General features: G+C 40.1%; 1 protein-coding gene across 3 annotated transcripts in view; it reads left to right on the top strand.

Annotated features, from left to right (window-relative positions):
• The first annotated feature begins 334 nt into the window (after window positions 1-334).
• The window catches only part of slc24a4b (solute carrier family 24 member 4b), a 33,612-nt gene continuing 10,994 nt past the window's right edge, over window positions 335-22,952 (top strand). For 2 of the 3 annotated variants that reach the window (XM_063494845.1, XM_063494843.1), the window contains exons 1-9: window positions 335-1,389; window positions 7,641-7,748; window positions 18,574-18,650; window positions 20,637-20,711; window positions 20,797-20,881; window positions 20,981-21,084; window positions 21,338-21,412; window positions 21,496-21,521; window positions 22,256-22,309. In XM_063494845.1, coding sequence (XP_063350915.1) covers window positions 1,227-1,389; window positions 7,641-7,748; window positions 18,574-18,650; window positions 20,637-20,711; window positions 20,797-20,881; window positions 20,981-21,084; window positions 21,338-21,412; window positions 21,496-21,521; window positions 22,256-22,309 — 767 coding nt within the window. In that variant the 5' untranslated portion in view covers window positions 335-1,226. The remainder of the gene's footprint in view (window positions 1,390-7,640; window positions 7,749-18,573; window positions 18,651-20,636; window positions 20,712-20,796; window positions 20,882-20,980; window positions 21,085-21,337; window positions 21,413-21,495; window positions 21,522-22,255; window positions 22,310-22,952) is intronic. The other variant, XM_063494844.1, reaches the window with a different exon arrangement.

The following is a 22,952-nucleotide window of genomic DNA, read 5'->3' as shown; positions in this document are numbered from 1 at the left end:
ACCTATTTCCCATTCTTTTAATAAAATATAAAGAAATGAGGGGCAGCTCAATACTTACGCACAGTGCTGTACATGTGAATGCTCCCCATATTTATGAGAAGCAAAAGCCGCTATGGGTGTTTTGGGCACAAAAGCGTGTTTAAAAAATAAGAATTTATTCTGTATTTGTGGATGTTTGAGAGAAAGAAGCAGAAGATCCATCACCTCACTTGTTCAGGATGGTGTCAAAATGAGGACAGCAGGTGACTTGCAGGGCAGTTATTAAAGGGGCTGTGCCAGGGACCCAGAAGATATTAGATTTGGTTTCATAACACAGCAGTGCTGGGATAGGATAGGGGTTTTCTGTGTAGGCTTTCTTTTAAACAGCATGATTGGGCTTGCCTACTCGACGGTCAAATAATGTAAGAGATCGCGTGAGTTTGGAGTTCCGTGTGATCAATCAGCAGCTCCCCGTTGTTTCTAAAGTGGACAGTGAAGAGAAAGAAGGAGGAAGATTTTTTTTCCCCCACTGGCTGTTTGCACATTCAGTACTCAGGAAAGTTAAAGGAGCACGGTCTCGATGGAGGGGATGAAGGGCACAGAGTAGGAGGGAAACTGATGGTCCTCTCTCATTATCAGCACGGTTTTCCTGCACTGAGGAGGACTTCATGCGGAGGGGGAGGCGCCCAAGCGAGGCGAGCGGCAAGACTGCTGCCTGAATTTAACAATTAACCTTGATGAACACTGATTGCTTTCACTTAACAGGCGCAGGTGCGTGTGGTTTGCAAAACGGCGCAGCTGAGCGATTCCACATTTGTGACCGAACACTGACGCATTTTATGCTAAACACAGAAACTACAGGCTGCCACAGATAGATAATAGCAATTGCAGCTGATTTTTTTTCTCTTTCCACGGGACAGGATGCAGGTTGCAATAGGAACCCATCCGACACACGTCCTTTTGCAGAATCCGAATTCAGGGGCGCCACTGAACTGATTTGGAGACATATCGGAATTTGACCGCCTTGTCATTGCCCAGTCACCAGTCCCGGGCAGCTGAACGGCATCATCTCAGCATCGGAGACAAGAAGGGGGGAAAAACTGTCCGCTTTACTACTCTCCATCTGCGCACTGGACGGCTTGAAATGAGGGTCACATCCCGGTTGTGTTCCGTGTGAAGAGGCAAGCGAGGTGGCAGTTTCTTCGGCTCAAGGACGCAAAAAGTGGCCGCCGGCCGAGGTGCGAAGCATGGAGCAGCACGACACTGACACCGCGACCCCCTCCAAAAAGACAATAATTGCGAAGATATTTAAAGTTCGCAAGAGGAGGGAGATGTTATTCGTGCAGGTCTGCTTTATCTGCAGTGTCCTGTTCGTAGCGTGGAGCATGTCGGCACTATTGACCAAGACAGGTGAGTGTGAAGGGATCCATCGGGGTGTAGAGAACAGAGGACGGAGCAGAGCTGCTCACAGATCTGCAGTGTAATCATGCACCCCGAAGATCTGTCACATGAGCACCATCAGGCTTCAGTAGCAAGGGCATAAGATCAAAATATGTATTTTTTCAGACACTAAATGCGTATTTGTTGCCTTTTATCATTTATTCATCCATTCATACCCGTGTCGTTTCCATTGAAAAAGAATTTAGCATCCGCTGTTACCGACCCATCACACTCCCTAGAAAGTCGGCTGTAAATATAATTGCGGGACACTTAAGAAAAAAAAAGAATCTGTTCAGGCGTGTACACGAGTCTGTTTGACAGTATATGCCGCAGTGTGCGCGCCGTGGCATCTGCACGTTTTTGAAATTGAAAGCCAGGCTCATAATTACGGCACACGCGCACTCCATGCATAACGTGCACACTTCAGAAAACATTCCGATCCCAGTATGATCGCTTTTTGCATTTATGTTTGTTTGCCCTTTGTTCTCGCAAAATCCTCCCACCCTCCTTTTTTTTTTTTTTTTTTCTTCTGGTGCCAGATGTATTGTCGATCACACTACATTAGCGCTCAGGATCGCCGTTAACGCTGGCATTATCACGTCTGCCCCTGGGCTTCACACACCATTGCTCACACCGGATCACGAGCATCATTACGCTCCCAGGTTCCACATGGCGATCGAGGGATGCCGATTTTTACGCAGAGGCCACTGATTATGACTTAGAGGGGAGGGGTGGAGGGTAAACAGCGGGGATGCGTTATCTTGCCGGATGTTACAATATTCATAGTTAAAGTCTGAAGTGTGGGCTGAAACAAACCATTTAGATGGCTGATTTTTGTGCTACGCAAACACACAGACTCCAAGGTACATGCCCTCCCATTCACACATGTCAAAACTCCGCGCAAACACTGACACGCACAGCATCCCACACAGCCACACACACGGTTATATAATCTAACCGCCAACCTTGACATTTTACTGGTGAAGAATATCCGACACACCACTGGGATCATGGGTTAACTAGATGGGAACACACCTCCAGGCCAGTACTGTTCATAAGGAGGGAACATCGAGACTGCATTCAGTGCCGAAGGGGGTTTTGTTAGCATTTTTGTTTTATCGCAAAGGAGACTTGGTGCTCCATTCAGGACTTTTCACATGAAAGAAGCAGGATTGCTGTGCTTCTAACGCTGTAAGCCTCAGCGCCAGATCCTGTCGTGAGATCTGTCCATCTGAAACCACTTAGTAATTCCCAGTGCTGAAAGCAGCTGTAAAGTCACCACAGCTCCTGCCTGACTGTGGATCCCTAAAGACATATCAGGGAGTTTTATTAATTACGTTAAAAACAACAAGAGGCTTAAAAGATTATTCTGGAGCGATATCATACAGGCTGGTGCAAATCTCTTATCTCGAAAGACAGGCTCTGGGAGACAAAGTAAGCTCCCTTTGGTCACCAGTGGCTTCCCCTCTTTTCATTTAATCAAGTTTGCCTGACCTACACATTAACTGTCCACATGAAGGCATTTGACAGCAGGCTTCCTCTTGGGTTTCAGCCGTTTTGACAAGCAGCTGCAGCCTTGGTGTGGATAGTGGAATTTCAAGGTGACATGCTTGATGAAAGGGGGGTAGGAAAAAGAATTTTCCTTTTAGAACGAGGAGACCTAAAGCTCAGCATAACTAAATCTGTCTAATTCAATAGCTGTGCCCTTTCTCATATTTCAACAATCACAACAGGGACCAGCATGCCTCATGTCACAGGAAAGTCTCTGTGCTTGCCATCCATTTGATTGATGGCAGTATAGGAGAGTGATGAAATGCTGAATGCTCCAGATGGATGGGATTTGATGTACTACTCCTGAGTTACATCTTCATGAAGAGGGGTGGGGCGCAACATGTTGTCATGCATGCTGATCGGGCTGTGTGTATGTGTGAAGAAGCCTCACATGGGCGAGTAGAGCAGGTGTTTTGAGAAGCAGGGCAGGGCTGAGCTCTGATAGGTAGCTGCAGAGGGGCTGATTGTGCTGGCCGTGTGTGTGGGTGTGGGTGTGGGTGTAAATGACCCGGAGACATTTTTGACTAAAGGAATGTGAATAACCATAAGCATGGTGAGCTTGATGGATGGCTGTCCTTGGTCGATCTGCCTGGATAGAGGACATAACCACAGTGCTATTATTGTCTGCGTGCTCGGCTAGAAGTGAAGTTATGATCTTTTTTAATTCAATTGTATCCATTTTGGTTTTGCCTAAAGTAGCTGGATGTCCCTAATTTTAGAGAATAATTTTATAAATCTGAGTTCACTTTACAGTACCGATCACAATGCATCTGTATTAACAATACACATGGTTTTCAAAAATGGAATATCAATGCAGTGATGCAGTAATGGCAGTTGTATTGTTTGTATGCTACACTACATTTTAAGTTCAATTACAATAAGAAACAAGTTATAGAAACATTTTTGGCTGATAACCTTATTGCTACTATTTTCTTGAATTTTCTGAACCTATATATGTACATGCACAGAATGACAGATGTGCTTTTTCATGTTATCCAACATAATGTGTTTGAGAGGGTTTGAGACCTGAGACGATCTGATAAATTGATTTTAAAGAAAATAAATCAACAGTTTCATGTTGTGCAACTGATTTGGTGGGGGTAATGTTTGGAGACAAAAGAACGTGGTAGGGAAAGATCATAGTAGGAGTTAAAATTAGTTATTTTTAAGGTTATTGATTTTCCTGGTAGCCATGATAAATGTGACACTCATTGTGGACTATTTGTTAAAAAACAAACCAAAACAAAAGAAAACTCAAACTGCAGTCTCTTGTTTTAGCATTGGATGATTTGTGGCTGAGTTCATCCACCACAGTCATTTTGTATCAACTGGTTTTTATATCCCCTAACTTCCTCTTTTGCTCCCCTCATTTACTGCTGCAGCCAGGGATGGGTTTTCTTACTTAAATGTTGTCTTTGGTTCATTTGACACTTTATCAGTAGCGGCATGGTTATTTCTACACCCACTACTCATTTAGTCAAACTCTACAAACCCAGTGTACAGAGTCCAAGGCCACTACTGATAACTGATAAAATTTTTATATCATATCACAACATCTTGATTGGATTCCTAAATAAGAATCGCTCAAGGCTGGAATGCTTTCTGGGTAATGGCTAACTAACTGATTAATGGACTTCTAGCAGCTCTAATGTAAAAGCCTCTTTTAGCCACTCAAGATTCATTGACCTCTTGACCCTGTAAATGTAAAAAGAAACTGGAATCAAACATTTATTTGGTGTAGTGTATATTGAACTGCAAATGTATTTCTTGACCTGCATGTTACCGTCAAAGTGATCAACTTTAAAATTTCGAGAAGGAACAGGTGGAATTGTATTTAAAATTGCAAAAAGCTTATTATTATTATTATTATTATTATTATTATTATTATTATTATTATTATTATTTTTATTATTTTTTTTAAGCAGTTTGAGCTGTTTAAATAAGTAAAAATGCTTCCTTATTGATCTCAGACCTACAAAGACAAATGAAGTCATTACTGGCTCATTTCCCTTTCAACCAATTTCTATCAGCGTCTTGAATTCATGACATTTCCTCCTAACAAACTAACAAAGATTAATTGGGGGGTACTGCCAACCTTAAAGAGCTTCAGAATGCCAGAACATGAAGATTTAAACACAGAGAATAAGACAATAATTCAAAACAGGTCAACTGGGAGAAGGCGATTTAGAATAAGCCAGCAATGTTGTGCAAAACAAAAGCTTGCATCCTTATTTTATCCCCAGCCTGCCTAGAAGTACTGATCGAATCATGTCTTCACTGTTTTCTTCTTTTCAGATGCTTGGCACTGAGAAAGCATGTTGAACTGCTTGTGCACATACATGCAGTTATCTTGTTTAGGCTTCCAAGAATCATTAGTCATGTCATAAGACTTAATAGTTGTGGTTAAGTGATTCCACACAATTGAAACTGCAAATTGTATTTAAATCTTATGCATAAATTTCTAAAGGGTTAAATCCTCCAGGTCTATTGGAGTTTGTGTAAATCTGAAAGTTCAGCCTATTCATTAATACAACATTAAAAAGCAGTTCACGGCATGAAATGTCCACATGTTTAGTGTCTGCAAACTTCAGACTGTTCATGTTCTACCCTGATATCAAATTGGACCATATTTATTTTAATGCAAGCATTGCTTGAAAACAAATCAAGCAACAAGGGGAGAGGCAGAAGGGGAGTGTAACCATGCTGGTTAGTGAGAAGGAACAGGTTGGAGCAGTGACTGGAGGGTTTTGGTCTTTTGTATTGGAGAACTGTAGGAAGCAGCTGCAGTTGCTTTGTGAACAGTCTGTTTGTCAAGTGCCTGCTGATCTTCAGGCTGTCTAACTCTACTGGATTGAATGTGGCAAATAATTCTGTATCACTACATTGGAAATACAATTTAGCCAGGTAGAACTGTTTTATAATGGCAATTGAAAGAGGGTTGTGGTAGGAAAATGTGGAAAAGCTAACCTGCACTTGGGTTGAAACTAACTACTGATGCAGTTGTTCTTGGCTCAGCAGTACTTCGGGGTCCTTTAGCTTTAAAATTTGGGCTAAATGGATGGTGCAAACTAGTTATCATAATACTAGAATTTCAAACTCAATACTGAAACACAGGAAAAATACTTTATACCATTTCAACACCATGGGGGAAAACAATTATTCTCCCATACTGTTGTTTTATAAGACATTAGCTGCCACGCTAATGATAACAGACTGCTAATATGGCTGTCAGGTAACAGTTGGCTAACATTTACTTGGTTTACATTAATATATGCCACCTCATGTTAAAATTTATAACAGTTTAATACTTGACCTCTTCCTTAAAGTGTGGGTCGCTGTTATGAACATTCAGCACTAGCGGCTAATAACTAGTTGAAATGATTAGCTGCTAGTGGTTAGCATTGTCACCACACAGTAAGACCATCTTGGGTTTCAGTCTCCAGGGGCTTTTCTGCCTCTTGCATGGTTCTCCCAATGCTTGTATGGGTTTCCTCCCAGAAATTTGAGACATGTATATTAGGTTAATTTGTGATTCTAAATTTCCAGTAGGAGTGTGAATGGTTGACTCTTTAAACCATGTGGTAGACCCACTTGTCACCTTGTCGCAGTTCAGATGTTTTAGAACCACCTAACGTTGGATAAGAAAATGGATTGGTGGATGAATAGGTTTGATAATGAGATCTGAGTAGTGCACTGTGTAGTCTAATTTGTTTTAATTGAATAAAAAGGCAAATGGAGTAATTATCTGCAGCTGTGTAAATCTGTTAATCGGTGTTATTTTTAGCACTTTGTGGACTTCTGGTTTAAAAAAAGAGTTAGGGGGGCTTAGCACACATGCGGTTTGTTTAAAGCTTAAAGCACTATGTTCTCTCTATCTTAAACATTACTTGCTCGGTGTCATAAAGATCAGTAATTAGACTTTGGTCATGGAGATCATGTGACTCTGCTGCTGTACAGACCCTGTCCCAGTCATTGTGTGATCTATTACTCTAAAAGAGTAGGTCTGAGGAGGAGGTCCAGAGAAGGTCTGTTGACAAACGACCGGTATGAATGAATGTAGACATTACTCCTTGTGGTATTTTTAGTAATCTGCTCATAATCGTGTAACAGTAGAACTACTTAATCATCATGTCGTCAGTTACCACTTTCTCACTTCACCATTTTATGAAAGCTGCAATTTTAAAGCACTGCTAAGCTTGTTGTTATGATTTTTACATAATAGATTTGTGACTGCTGTTTTTTTTTTTTTTTTTTTTTTTTTTTCCTCCTCTGTGCTCATTAGAGGCTTAAGAGCAGTTTAATGAAAAATTACACTCTCCCCCCCCTCCAAAATATAATGGCACAGCTGCATTTTGATGCGTTACTCCTCCTGCGGCGGTTGCTGCTGGATGAACATGTCATTTATACATGAATGAAAACTTTTAAGGGATTAAAGAAAAGCAACCTTCTTTTGGGAGATTGCGCATAATTCAGAACATGGGTGTTTTGCGTCATGGCTCATACTTTGTGTAACAGCAGCCATGTTGGGTTTTGTTGCATATTTGAAATGTGTATATAATGGACTTTTAAGGTCTTGATCAAAAGAGGATTTAAATAAAAAGTTATTATTATTATTATTATTATTATTATGTTAATATGTGATAATCAAAGCTGTTTCAATACTGTTTCAGGCCATGGGATGATTGTGGAGGGACATCCCGACCATGAAATCTGGGGGAGACGGCTAATGGCTTCAGTACCAGAAAATGAAACTGAGGAGAAGAACTGTTCAGCGCCAGGTACACCATCTTGGAATTAATGTTTCTCCTTAACAATTCATTGTAATTTTTTTCCTTTTAATATATTGACAGCAATGTTTTCATGATCCTCAGTCAAAGCATGACGTTCTTAGAGAACAGAAAGTCCTGGAAGATTTTGCTTCTCTGGCACAAATGCTAACTAAACTACTTGATGACATGGATGAACATTTAGCAGATGAGGAGCCTTATAGTTTCCTCAGAAATAAACGCAACTACATCTGAATCATAATGTTACGCCAGATCTGCTGGATGCGTAAATGGACAACTGTTGGATATCATGTCGCAATTATGAACAGTGAATTTATCACCTAATAACAAGATAACACTTCTTTTTTCCTTTTTCTTTTGCCAGTTATATTGTTTGGCTTCATTTATGAACACAGTGAGATCTTGACAAGCGAGTCTTTATTCAAACGGTGGAACTGCAAATTAATTCTGTTGAAGTTAACTATCAGCCTCAAGGATGTAAATGTTTCTGTTGCAGCTCAGAAGATGTAGTAAATGGGCTTTACAGCACCTAATATATCAATAGATTAGTATGAAGACATCTGGGAGTTGTGGTATTTCTCAGCTGATTTTCTGCTTTTAATTCACATCTCTGCTGGGTTTGTATTCGGATGCGGTTTAGATCACTTGCGCAGTAATAAGCAACAAAAGGGCTATTAAAAGCGTCGGGTATTGATTAGCTTACAGCATCCTAGGTATACTTAAAGGAAGCAGCACTCTCTTTAGATACACTGGAGTATATGCTGACTCTCTGCTGAGATCTGCATCGTGCTGCAAAAAAAGATTTACTGTTTTTTTTTTTTTTTTTTTTTTTTTTTTTTTTTTTTTAACCACGAAGTTATTGATTTTTAAACGGTACATAAACAGTGATGGCAATGTCACGAAATGGTGCATTTGTTTATTTATTTCCATGTCATTTGAATTGCCTCAGTCCTGACTAGTTTGCTCTTCCCAAACACTGACTCACATGAGCGCTCTGTGATTCTGAATGAGTCAGTGGGAAGAGGGGAGCCATCAAAGACCGCCAGGGTTGCAAAGGTTTGGTCCATTTTGGCCATTTGTTGCATATATACACTTACGGAGCTGTGATTAACTGGCTAGGCAGGATTTGGGGACTAGCTGCGCTTTCCATTACTTTTTTTTTTTTTTTTTTTTTTTTTTTTTTTTTTTAACCTGTCCCGTTTGGTTCTTTTGCCATCAGAATTATTGTCTAAAGGCGAAGAAAGATGCCCAACGGATTTACTTTACCAAATGGACCATCCCAGCCTTGCCGTAATGGTCCATTTGATTCAACTTTTTATTGTTTATTTTATTTTCACTTGCTGAATACGGGACAGACTTGACTGGAGGAGAGAATGTGGAGAAAGAAAGAGGGAAAGAAAAAAACCTGAGAAGAGGGATGGGGAAAAAGGGCAAAAAACAAAAACCAACAGAATAAGCAGACAAAAAATACATATATCGATCACCTGGATCACCTGTTGAGAAAGAAAAAAGAAAGCAAGCAGAAGAAAACGAGAGTAATAAACAAGATCACAATGATATATGAGAATATGACAGTAAATACTAAATATTAAACATTATTGTGCAGCACGTGAGATCGACAGCGCACAGTGTGCTTTGAGGTAGGAGCCAAAAAGGGTGTAATTTGTGTGTGTGATCACCCGTGTGTACACCTGTGAGCATGAACGCGCTTGTTTTTAAAAGGTTCCTTCATGTAATGATCTGCTAGAGGGTGTGGGGGGCCACTGCCCCGACCTCCAGGGCATGAAGCAGGTATGGAGGAGATCAAGACTCCAGACATCCAGAGGCCCCCAGAACACAAGAGACCAAGGAAGACCAACAGAGGGGCAGCCGCGCCACTGTCCCAGAAAGAGCTGAGGAGAGTCCCAGATGAGGGGTCACTCAGCAGCCGCGGAGCGCTTTCCATTACTAAACTCTCAAATGTCTGGAAACGCAGTTGTTGGATTTTAAAGCCCTAAAAGTAATTGCTTTGCTACATACTGGCTTTTGTCTTTGTTTTGTGTATTTGATGCACAGAAGTTGTGACACTAGGGCATAGACAATTTGGAAGTAATTTCAAGTGTGATGTACGCTCTTTACTCTACTGCATCACAAGTGATCCAGTCAGAGCTAACAGGCTATTACTTCATTACCGGTCACAGCAGGCAGAATCCCTTAGAGATTATTCAAATCATTAGTGTTGCAACCTGCAATTTTTAGATGTAAACAAACGTTTTTGCACCAGTCACAATACCAGACAGTTCGCTGTGGTTAAAAGCGCTAAATAATGTTGGAAGTCTTTCTTTTGCCTTTTTTGTTTTTCCAATGACTTCCACACTGGAGGCACCTGACTGGATTTGACATTCCACACATTTCTCATCGGTTGGAGTCCTCCTCCCTATTATCCCACCAGTGTTCTGCCTCGTTAGTGTAAGCTGATCATATGACTCTTTGTTCTTAAGTCTTTGTCTCATGAATAATCCTGTCATAGCTGCTAAACTTCAGACCACCCTGGCTGACAGGTTGCTCCGATGTTGTGGGCAGTGTGGTCCTAGCTGTAGCACGGACAGACTTTACACAAAGCTGAGCATGTGGTGCACTCTGGCATCAAATTTCAGAAGGTTCTTAGGCTGCAAGCTCATCCCGAGCAGTTCAACCCTGTTCCAAATGAATCAAGATGCTCTGTGGTGCCCATGCAACCTTGCACTATGACATTTGTATGGATGATTGCAAGCTCGGAGGTGGTGACAAACTCCATTGATTTCTTCCTACTAAATTCTCCATTTATAGACAGTGTTTTGTGTCCTGATGAGTATGAAGACTCTTGGGATTCCTTTGTAACTCATTCCAGCTTGATGCATATCATTTGTCTTGATCAGAGCATAAGCTTTTTGTAAGCAAGCTCAAATGTCTGTCAGTGTAGCTCTAACCCACACTTGAAGTCTTGTCTCACTGATTACACTCCAGGTTTTCCTCCCTTATGACTCCAATTAGGTTTTGAGTTTCACATTCATTATCCAATTTTCACTGTAACTAGTGTGATCATTATTTAATGTTGACATGAACTCTCAAACTTGCGCTCGTATAGATGATTCTAAAAGGGTCACCCACTTTTCACTATGGATGCTATATATACTATATAGTATACATTCAGTACAAACATGGCTAAAAAATGGAGAAATACAAGCAAATGGCTGGGTATGTGGTAAATGTTGTTTTTTTTTTTTTTTTTTTAGTTTTTTTTTTTTTAGTAGTAGATAAACCTGTAATGTTTTAAATTAAGGGGATTGACAACAATTAACTTGGATCAGTCGGCATTACTCCATCACATGCGTCTTACCTGACAATCTCAGATTTGCTGCCTTAATAGGATTTGTGCAAAATTTCAGGTCAATACTGTTAATTTTCTTAAACAAAAACATTCCAACATCTCATACTGCAATTTTTTCCCCCCCTCCATATCCAAGCTTTAACATCTGTGCAACCATTCAGGGTGACTTTTTCATGTTAAAGGCTGTAAAGCAAATATCAATCCCCTACCATTAAAATTGTGGTTTCGACAGGCCTGTCATGTCAGAGTCATAGTACCAGGTATGTACCTTTAAAAAAAAAAAAAATATGAAGGACGAGGCTAAAAATGGCTTGATAATGGAATTTAAAATGGCCTCTTCAAATAACGAATGCTAAGGGAAAAAAGTCCTATTTTCTAATTTGACTGAAATTGAATAACCCTTTTGTTTTGTTGCACTTGTCAGGTTGAGTTTCCATAGTGCCTTCTTGGTGAGGAATCTCTTAAATGATGGCCTTATACCAGTCTCCCAATAAGGGAAGCATGTGTTGGTGTCAGATCTTTGCATTTCTGCCTATTCCCTGCAGAATAGGCTGCTCATCCAGCAGTGGACCAGTGCTTGTACTGGAGCCAGGACTGGTACTTTTATTATTATTATTTCTGGAGGCTTCTGCTTTATGCTGATATTGTGGAACAGATGATACTCTGTTCACTTAAATGTCTGTTGGTGGGCTGCTTGGATTACTCTCACTCTCTTGGCCATTTTTGGTCTTTGCCTTTTCCTCATCAATTCTGTGCTCACTGTGCTTCACAGGGTGCTAATGCTGTTTTTGCTTGTCCCAAGTGCTGCTAAGGCAGCACAAGTGCTTGTTTTATTAGGCGTTCAATAATAACTCCAGGCAAATACAAGGTGCTGTCCAAACTGCTTTCTGGGTCCATTCTTGATTAGAAAGCATCCTTCCAAGCCACAAAGAACCAAATGACTCAGTGTCTGAAACAACATATGAATAATCTTCCAGCTATCACATGCAGATCTTGAGTATTTCCTGTAGCTGTCCCATGACAAATGAAACAAATGCACTCTTATTTCTCACCCACGTATGAAGAAATGAATGACTGGTTTATTTCAGGATTTAAATGTTTTATGAGCTCTTTTGGGCTGTTATAAGAAACGTGATCAGTAATGCGTTGCCTGAAAAATGGCTTACGGTTGACTTGGTGGTGGGAGAAAAAGAATTGGGTTATACACTCATCTGTATCCCGTTTCCGAGTGCTTATGCCAACTTTAGAGCGCACAAAATGGGAGAGGGAGCAGAAAAGCATAGCTAATGTTCTCTAGGAGTAATAATTTGGCTTTAATAAACATGCTACTAATGCCCTTTATTGAGAACTCCCTCTTGAGTGGCGTGATTGTCCTGGTAGAAGCAGATGGCAGCACAAAAGTAGAAGTGAACAACAAAGAAAAAGGTTCAGAATGGGTTGGATTATAGTTATTTTAGATATGGCACTAAACTGCTCACGGACACTGGCCGCACATGTTTCACGCTAGGGATGAAAAGCAGGGGTTGGTGAGGGGGAGCTGTGACTGAATCTATATTGCTAAGAAGTAGCACCGTCACCGTGTAAAAGCTGCAGCGTTCCCTTTTAGTGCAAATGTTTGCTAGTGAGAAGAATCTGAGTTCTCCTGCTGGCACAACAATTTAGAGGCAGGAAATTTGGCGGGAACATGATGGGTGAAGCTGCCAGTGAGTAAAGGCCCGTCCATGTTGGATTGCTGGTTCGTCAACTCCTGGGAAACACCAGAAGGAGGCTTTTTAAAAGGGAATTACACAAGCGGGGATTATGCCACTGTGCATAATGGAAACTGACCTCACTTTGCTTCTCGCTTGCCAGCAAACAACGCAGCGCAGAGGAGAGGCACGAGCACCTGCACAGAGCAGTCTTTAGTACCGTGCAATTCAAACACATCTGACCCTTTTTTTTTTTTTTTTTTTTTTTTTTTTTTTCCCCCGCCCCCAAACTAAATGCATTTTCCCAACTAAATGCATGTGTCCTATATCGGTGTCCCCTTTAAGTTGTTAAAGCAGGATTCTGTGAATCTGCTGCACCAACAATTTGACTACTAAAGGCTCGGGACAATTCATGTTTAAAGCAGAAGTGTAATAGGTATGCGAGTATGCTCATGAAAATTGCATGTGTCAAGCTCTCACACAAATGAGAGTGAGAGTGCTTCAACATGTGGCGTTTCAGCCTGAGAAAATGCTAGCCTAACAAGGATAATCAGGGCATGTGTGTTCTGGACAAACAAGCAGCTTCAATTTTGATAACTTATTATTGCTGTGTGACCTGGAGACTTCTCCCATAGGTCGTCCCTGTGACGATGTTGTCATGTTTACAGGACTGAGCTGTCAGCTGAGTCATGTCTGCTGGAGCAAGCTAATTATCTAATGGGTTAATAACGGCCCAGAGGAATCACTCTCCTCTGAAGAGTCTCTTGACTTCTGCGCTCTCGTGTCAGTTGTAGTCAGCTAATGACCTGGCTGGTCCGTGGGTCAGTACGCGAGCAGTGACAGAAGGTATCACCAGGCACTCTGCCAAAACATCTTGCACGCGTCATATTTTAATTCGGTTGTATCGGATTTAATAGCATTTTGTTTTTCAGAAGTAGGGCTATTGATAGGATTATAAAACAGACCTTTGCAGGGCTCCTTGTCAATCTTGCATCTGTAATAGGGTGTTTTTGTGTCCAGAAGTGTTGGGTGAAAACTGGCCTGCTCTCTGCACTATCCTGTCAATCATCTCTCTGGGACAACAGAAGGCACCCAATACTGAGCTGTGTTATGTAACAGCACCATGATATCTGGAATATTACCCAGTCCTTCCATATATTATTATAATGAGTTTCTACCACATTCTGGCTTTAGTGCATCAAAAAAAAAACTGAGATTCTATGAAGGGGAGGTTTGCTATATTGCACATCTTGAAACTGTAGACTGTGAATAAACGATAGTCTTGAATTTATCTGGTTCACAATGCAACCGAGGCTAAACTTGTTTGAATAAAAGCAGGGCTGTACTGAAATTTTGATGAGGGTAGAGAGGAGGGCTGAACATTATGTTTAGAGATGCGCCGACCTTCTCGTGTGCAAATACACCGATACCACTTTAGGGCAACGTAATGTTAACCTCATTAGTTGTACACTGAGTGAGCAGTTTGGTAATGTATGTTAGGCTAGGCAAAGATGACAAATGTGATGCAGCCAGCCGTCTATGCTCTGTGCAGGAGTGAAAAATGGCTCCTTAAACCAACATCAGCTTTGCAGCAAACACTGGGGAAGTGAGAGAAAATGTACAGCAATGATCCATTCTGCGTTTATATTTATAAAAAAAAAAAAAAAAAAAAAAAAAAGAAAAGACTACAGCACTTACGAAGGAAATTGCTCTCGAAGACTAGCAGTTCTCAGAGCACTGAAACCCAAGTATGAATTTCCTTGCTGTCAGCCACATCAGACCCCATACCAACACAGCAGCATCATTTTTTTTTTTTTTTTTTTTTTTTTTTTTATAAAGAAGGCATATGAGCAGCTTGTTGAAGAGCATTTCAGTCCTCAGCGGATGTTTAGACCAGCAGTGCTTGCCCAGTGTCTCACATGGGACCACATGCAGAGCTGTTTGGAGGTTTGCATGCTGCTATGCCTCATCAGGTCTGTTTGATGGCTTCAGATGTGGTGCATTTCCAAAAAACAAACAAACAAAAAACTCTTCATGCTGTGCTGCAGGACGGTGCTAAAGACGTGACTGAGAGAACTGGTGATGCTGGGTTCAGTTGCCTGCTGCAGGTTGCTGATGCCCTCCAGCTGCTTGAGCATTTTCTCCAACGATCCAGATGTGAAGGCAGCTGGGTGTATATTAGATATACAATGTAAACATAAAATAAATTTTGTTACAATCAGAAAGCAGCAGATGAAAGTGTTTGACACAAGGCACTCAGTACTTATATTATTTATGAGCAACTAAACCACAAACCAACCTACATTGTCCATAGAATAACATTTATATATCTGCAGCTAAAAATGGCCAAATTTCTGGAAGATGATAACCTTGTGACTACATTCATTTAAAAAAGAAGATAAGTTACCCTGGCCCAAAGCACAGAACTGAATTTATATGGGAATAAATGTGTGGGAATATCATTCAGTGGACTGAACATTTTTCTTTCTTAATATTTTTGTCTTGGTAGTTTATTCCACAAACAATCAACTTGGTAATTGATCATGGCTTATAAGTTAAGACACAAGTGAATGAAAGTGTAAGGAAAAGACTAAAACAAAGATGATATGAAATGTTCAAAAAGCAAACACAAAAGAAGCTCTGCAACTTTGATTTTGTCTTATGTTGTAAACGTCTCGTGGATTTGGATTCTTGGATGTACAAAATGAGCAATTGAAGATAGAAGTGCAACACTGCTTTTTTTAAAATGGATGAAGTGAAGTAAATCAAGAATAATTAAAATTGTTTTTAAACGGTGAAGCTGTAAGCTGCAAACATCGACTGATTCTTTGATTAAAATCATTAAATTTGATCTGTAGGTAAACATTCTATATTTGCAGTACACTTTAGTAATCCATCACCCCAAGCTGTTTCCTCATTTTCTGTATACATATATTTAAAAACAACAACAACCCCCCCCCATCCCCCCCACTTGCTTTAGCTGTGGTACATATTTATCATTCTATTTTTGGACCTCATTTGAGAAGCATCACTAAAGCAGTGTGTGCATTGTCCCACTCTTGTGTGTACATCCTGTTCTGGCCTTATATGGGAACTGGCTACGGAAGCATGTTTGCATCCTGTTTGACCTCTGCTGTGAGGAGACGCAGACGAACCCTGCAGACGCTGTCTGCTCAAATGTTTACAGGGACTGAGAGGGTGACCCCTGCCTACCTGTCATCTCTGCGGTCACTGTGCCAGCACCCTTTTTAGACACCATTTTTTTTTTAATTTTATTTATTTATTTTTTTAAATTTTCTTTTAAAAAATTTTTGTAAACGCTCTCCGTGCCAGAGCTGATTTCATATTTAGGACACACAGTGTCACCAAATAACTACTTAATTATTGACTGTTTCAACTGAACATGGAAGGACTGGGAGAGCAGGAAATTCACACCTTTCCATGTTTTGCAGAAGCTTAATGGGTAACCTTCAGCAACTAGAATGATGTTTGTAGCCATAAGGCATAAGTTTGTTTTCAATCACCTCTGAGGGCACAGCTGACAAATCCTGTAATTGATTGCACCTTTACTCGAGGCAGCCAGCTTTCCGGTACACTTCATATGCCATATAAAGCTGTCAGAAATGAAATGAGCTAAAGCTTCCTGACATAGTCAATGCCACTAGATTTCAATGCCACCTTCAGCTTTTCATTATACATCATGTTATAGTCTATATTACACTCTAGGTTAATCAGCTTTTTATTATCATGTATACTAATCTAATCGGGTGCATTTATCCACATTAAAAATCTCCAAAACGAGGTTTGATTAATTTGCAAGTAATTTCTTTGAGCCATGCCTCTTTGTGTTTTTTTTTTTTTTTTTTTTTTTTTTTTTTTTTTTTTTTTTTTTTTTCCTCATTTTGCAACTAAAGGGAGCTATTGTACGACATACCGATGCATAATGAACCAACATTACCAGTCATGTGATGTAATTAAATGAAAAGAAGGAAGCACGCAGTTGATTAAGAGGTCTTGGACTGCATCCTGCACAGCATTTGATTTTCCCTGTGCACGGTTTCAAATGCTAACTCAGTCACATGTGCACACAATAAAATATCATTACAAAAAGATGTCTGTGAGATTGGGACAGATGCATTGACAAGTCTCAGGTGAGCACTGTTCCACTTCACAACTCCATATGTGACAGGAGCCCGAGTTTTGTCCTTATTTTCTGCTCTACACGGCGTTGTTCTGCAGGCTTGGATTGTAGTGTTTTATTTTAACAATAACTGTTTATTTGAATTACTGAAGAATAGAGCAATGATTACTGCACTGCAGTAACCCAATCAGATGTTTTCCCAATTCTAGGGTTGTAGGGATGGTCTGTAAGTTGAAGCACCACTTTTATGCAGATTGACTGAATTTCACAGCAAAGAAAATTCAAAGGATCCAAATGATGGCCTCCATGTTCTCATACACGCCCTAGTTTCACTAGTGTTCACTTCCACAGTGAAATGTATCAACTGTTACAAAATAATCGCTTCAAAAATTTTGTACATTTACTTGTTTTGTTTTAATTTTGGCCTATATCACACTACTTTCCACTTCCTTTTTTTCCCCCTTAAATTCTTGGACTCTACTGGAGTAGCTTAGCTTGATTCACAGTTCAAGATTTCCCATTCTTTCCTCATAATGAGCCTTTAGCCCAACCCTCTTCTGACTGGCTGTCCCTCACAAACAAAACGTTTGAACAGCGGGTGTGTAGGGCTTAAGTGCTCACAGCACTGGCACAGAACCATGAATGGGGCAAAACCCTGTTTTCAACAGCATGGATGTCCCTTAAATAACACTTAAAGTCTGTTAATTTCCTTCTCAAGATCAATTTCGGTGGCTTTGTCATACAGTGCCACTGTCAGTCTCACCTGTACTGTGCTAATTACTGAATTAAGTATTTAGCTTGCTAATGTATTAAACTTAATAGGATAAAAATATGTAAATGTTACCCTTGCTCTACATCAATGTGTTAGCATCTACTCCAAGCACTGCTCCAACTCAGTCTAGCCTCCCACCTGCAGTATACAGAGTTTAGGGAATGCTCTAGTTTTGTAAGTATTACACTTGGAATACAGCAGGCTTGTTGCAAGATGAGATGTGAACCTGCAGCTCATGTCCAGCAGGGATGGGTCGGACAGAGGCCGTTCCCCCCCACAGATGCTGTTCTTGTCAGGGAGATGGCTAGCTTCTGTTTTCAGCCAGGTGCACCGTGGAGTGGCCGTGCTCCCCTATCTGAGCCTTATGCTCGTATCGTGATCACACTGCGGGCCAGCTGGAGTTCTGGATGATGAATGATGAGTCCTCAGCATGGGAGTGTTTTCTGCCTGCTTGCTTTAATTCTGTATGACTTCAGCCTCTTATTATAGCCCGAGCTTTTCACATCATAAGAGGACGTGATGATTGAGACCACCCCCCTTGAGTAGGTATGAAATAATTGGTTCCTTAGTGATGTGATATTGAAGGTGTTTTGAACTATTCCTGTGCCTGAGCTATTCCTGTTCCTTAAAGCTGTTCTGGAATGCTGGTGATCAGAAACTATTTCATTTGCACAAAGTCTTGAAAGCTGCCCAGTTTTAAACATGGAAGACACATTTCGGTATTAGGTAGCCAAGGGGAAAGGGAAGGAAGAAAAAGAATAATGTGGTCGTAGTGTAGTGTGAGCCATCTGAAGATAGGACAGTGATGTGTACCTCACAGTCAAGCTGCTGATGTGTGGTGATTGTGACATTTCTTCTGTTCTCAGCAATACACGAGTTCCCCGACGACTTTTTCACCAACGATGAACGGAAGAGTGGAGCCATTCTGCTGCACATTGTGGCGGTAAGACTACTTTTTTAAAAGAATTTGCACCTGCATAACAAGTCTCCAGTCGGTGACTCATTTGGTTGTAGGAAGATTTGGAGGCTTTTCACATGGCCGACTACTGTTTTCAGCTTTCAAAGCCTGAAAGTTAAGAGGGAGATTATAGTGGCATGTTTGATTTGCCAGATTTTAAACTGATCAGAGGTGCTTTTCTTTAGCTCAAGTGCATGTTATTTAAAATAAGTATGCACCCATTTCTCTGCAAATATCTTTAAATTCAAACTCAGAAATAGTTTAATATATACTCAGAACAAATGGGATAAGGGAATAACATGATAAACTTTATTTTTGTTTTTCTTTTAGAGTAAAACAGGTGTCACATTTTTGCTCTACTATAATGTCAAATCAGTGCTATGTTCTTTTAAATACTGTCTTTTTCCAGTGTCTCTTTACTATTTGTACAGTTGGTGCAAGCAGAAAAATAACAAATACTTAAACTGCAAATGATGGTTGCAAAAACTGATGATAATCCAAAATGTGACATAGAAGGGCACTTTAGTCAAATATAACATTTTTTTTTAATTTAAAGTTAAACACTGAAAGATCTGAACAATCCTTGCAGTTGGACTAGTTGGAAAAGTTGCAAAGTACCCTTGAATTGTGTCCAGTTGTAATAAGATTGTTTCCTGTCAGGGTTTATAATTTGGTAAACAATCTAAAAGGCAATTTACATTAATAGGTCAGCCTTTTAATATAGTCAAACTGTCTTTTGAATGTGTCAAATCCACACAGTAAGATTCTGAAGCAGTCATTTCATTTTATGGTTCTGTATGTCATAAAAGTGTCCCTGCTCAGGAGTGTGCATGGAAAGCTTCATAAATATGCCAGTGCTGTATTTTTGGTCCAAGCTTTAACATTGGCATCATTCATAAGAATGCATGTGCATTTTAATGTATTTTAGTTATTATTCTATATTAAAAAGTTTTGCCTTCAGTGAGTCATGTCGTCTCTGACTTTGCATAAAGACAGTTTTAGAGTTGCTCGTTATTATGCACTTGTGAGTGCACACACCCAGGACTGGAGTCTGTGAAGTGAAATTTAAAATTTGGGTCACAGGAATTCTGAAGTGGGTTTTTTGTTTGTTTGTTTATTTATTTATTTATTTATTTATTTATTTATTTATTTATTTATTTATTTATTTAATAAGAGGACTATGCTCTGATTAGGGTGTCTTTTGAACTTTTTATGTACTTGGATTTAAAGATATAATGATGGAGGGCTGCTTTGAGCATCAGTGTATAAACTGGACTTCCTGCTTAAGCTTTCCTTAGTACAAAGAAATGGGATATTTTACATATGGAGAGCAGCTCATACTGTCTTATTGCTTCTGTCATTATCACTGCTGGATTTCTCAATGTCTGAGCATATTTGGTTAAAAGTGATATTTCAAAACTGATTTGAGTTGCAGTCAAGACAATACACTCATAACCTCTTTAATTGTCCTGAGCTTCAATTTACACATTTAAATGTAACTAATATTGTCTATTCTGACTTTACTGCTGAGAAGTAAACGTGTGAAGGGTCTGCTCACACTGCAGTCCTGCACTGCCCCCTGTGGATAGCATAGAGCAGAGCACGCCTGTCAGAGCTGCCAGGCCCTGATGATGTCACACATGATCTATAATTTATACATCGTCCAGCCGCCTGTTAGGAATGGTGGTGGGGAATATTCAGATCCTGTACATTTTTTTTTATTTCATTTTTATTTTTTGTGTAAGGTAAAACAGCTTTTTATTTATTTTTTTTAACTACTGATTTGATATTAAAATTTAAAGTAGTTTCCCCTTCAGCTGTCTTTTAGCAGCTGGTGCTTTATTAACCCAGCTAATTTCTGCAGATTTAAGGATGTATCCATTAAGCCCATGCACACTTTATTTACTATATCCTTGCCCCTTGTCACATAACCATTCTACAAATGTAACTTCTTTTTTTCCCCATCTCCAGGCTCTTTACATGTTTCTGGCGCTTGCTATAACATGTGATGAATACTTTGTGACATCACTGGAGAAGATCTGTGAGGTACGTGGTGGTTGTCATCCTGTCTTCCCAAGTTACACTTTTACGGTGTTGTGTAAAACCAATCATCTTTGCTTAATTCCTGCAGAAACTAGATCTAAGTGAAGATGTCGCAGGAGCCACCTTCATGGCAGCTGGCAGTTCTGCACCAGAGCTTTTTGCATCTGTCATCGGTACACATGCATACATACAAGCAGTATGTGCACCCACTCAGACGTTCCCAGATGGTCGGTGTCACCACTAATTCTGACTGGCTCCCTCCTTGTGTGCAGGTGTCTTCATCACCCACGGTGATGTGGGGGTGGGGACCATTGTTGGCTCAGCGGTCTTCAACATCCTATGCATCATTGGTGTCTGCGGGATCTTTGCTGGACAGGTGTGTGCGAGAGAGAGGAGTGACTTACTGCTGTGACTGTATCGTTCTGTTTATTTATAGACTGCAGAGCATCACATGTGTCGCATTTGAGGGGAAACGAAGCCATCGCATTTGAGGGGAAACGAAGCCATCTGCTTCAGTTTTCTTAGAACTGGTTTTAGTGAAAGTGGAGAACTAAACTGCAGGTGTAATCAGAAAGTGTTCTGCAAATATGTTAACTGTAACTCAAAAGATACTTTCTGTGAATTCTTAGGTGGTGATGCTGACCTGGTGGGCTGTTTTCAGGGATTCCTTCTATTACATCCTGTCTGTTGTGGCTCTGATTGCAGTAAGTTATTGCATGTGTTTATTAATGAATACTTGCCATGACTGTGCTGTAATCAAAAAAAAATTTTTCTTTTTATTTTTCAGTTCATCTATGATGAGAAGATAGTTTGGTAAGTTGTGCATTTAATCATATTTATAGTGAGAAGTTTTCCAACTTTTCAGTTCTTTTCAGTTAGGACAGCTTTGCTTGATTCAGTTTGCAACAATCCTTTGCTGTTATACATTGGTGGTTGGTGTAGACAAAGGATGTCAAACATGAGGCCCAGGGGCCGGAATTGTCCCACTCCAGTCCAGCCTACTGGTAAATGTGAAGGAGAGCGTACAGTTTGGACTTTTAATTGTATTTTCATAGATTTTCAGGTTGTCTTACTCACGAACACAGTCTTTCATATTACCTTTTTTTTTTTTTTTTTTTTTTTTAAATTTTTTTTTTTATGTGAATTAAGAAAAGTTTTCTGCTTCATACTGTCTTATTGCTGTTATTGCATTCATTCCCCCCCCCAATAATTTTACACATTTATTTCTTGCGATTAAAGTCCAGAAAGTTGTGGTGACTTTAACATTTTTTTTCTCATTAAAATAGAGCAGCATGTCTTTATCATGTTGAAATTGCACAGCTCCTCAGTACACCCATTATTTGCTTTTCTTTAAGACAGCTTTCTTTTGATTAGCTTCCCTTCATAAGGCAGGTTTGAAAAGCAAGTGGGAGGGGCCGCTGTATTACAGTCATGTAATACCTTGAAGCTTTATAAGCTAAAACGTATAGCCTACTGAATTTCTATTGAACTTCTTATATACAAGTCGAGCCATTTTAATTTTATTCCTCATCCTGTATCTCCGTCAGGTGGGAGAGTTTGGTGCTGGTGCTCATGTATGCAGGATACATCCTCGTCATGAAGTGAGTCTTGCAAATTCTTCTTACAGCTGCTTTTGTTGAATCAAGCTGGTATCATGATAACACATTCTGCTTCACGCTCTTATGCACTAACACCTGCATAACCAACCGTGCGCGCACAAATGAGCAGCTACTCGTATTGTCTGACTAGTGTTACAAGCTCATTCAACACGGGAGCTTTGTGGAGGAAAACTTGCTCAAATTACGATTAACAGTGTTAATGTGTATCTAAATTTTAGCTTTATTTATAGGATGCCGTCTTGAGAAAAGGAAAAAAATCATAGGCATTTCAGATTTTGGAGTTCATTGCACTCAATTTTTGTCTTTCCAGACCAAAGTGAATAATGCCAACCAGGTTGTCCTGTGCTGCTGTCTCTGTCCAGCTGGTAATCTGTGTTACACTCAGCAGCAGTCTGCTCTCTCGCTGCCATAAGAGTTTAATCTTTCCCCCCCTCTGCAGTGGCTAAGAGCACAGGCTTAACCAGATCACTCCTTTTCTTTCTCATTTGGAGGAAAGAAGTGCTTACTCTAGGATATGCTGTCATGTTATTCCAGTTGAAATGGAATAAAGTGGGTTTTATATAGCACAATCTGTGGACTGAGGTGACCTTGTAGTGCACGGCTGTGATTTTTCACAAGCAAGTGG

Source organism: Pelmatolapia mariae, linkage group LG15, assembly GCF_036321145.2.
Source record: "Pelmatolapia mariae isolate MD_Pm_ZW linkage group LG15, Pm_UMD_F_2, whole genome shotgun sequence".
Taxonomy (NCBI): Eukaryota; Metazoa; Chordata; class Actinopteri; order Cichliformes; family Cichlidae; genus Pelmatolapia; species Pelmatolapia mariae.
Note: the sequence above shows the minus strand (reverse complement) of the source record. Positions and strands in the feature narration are given on the sequence as shown.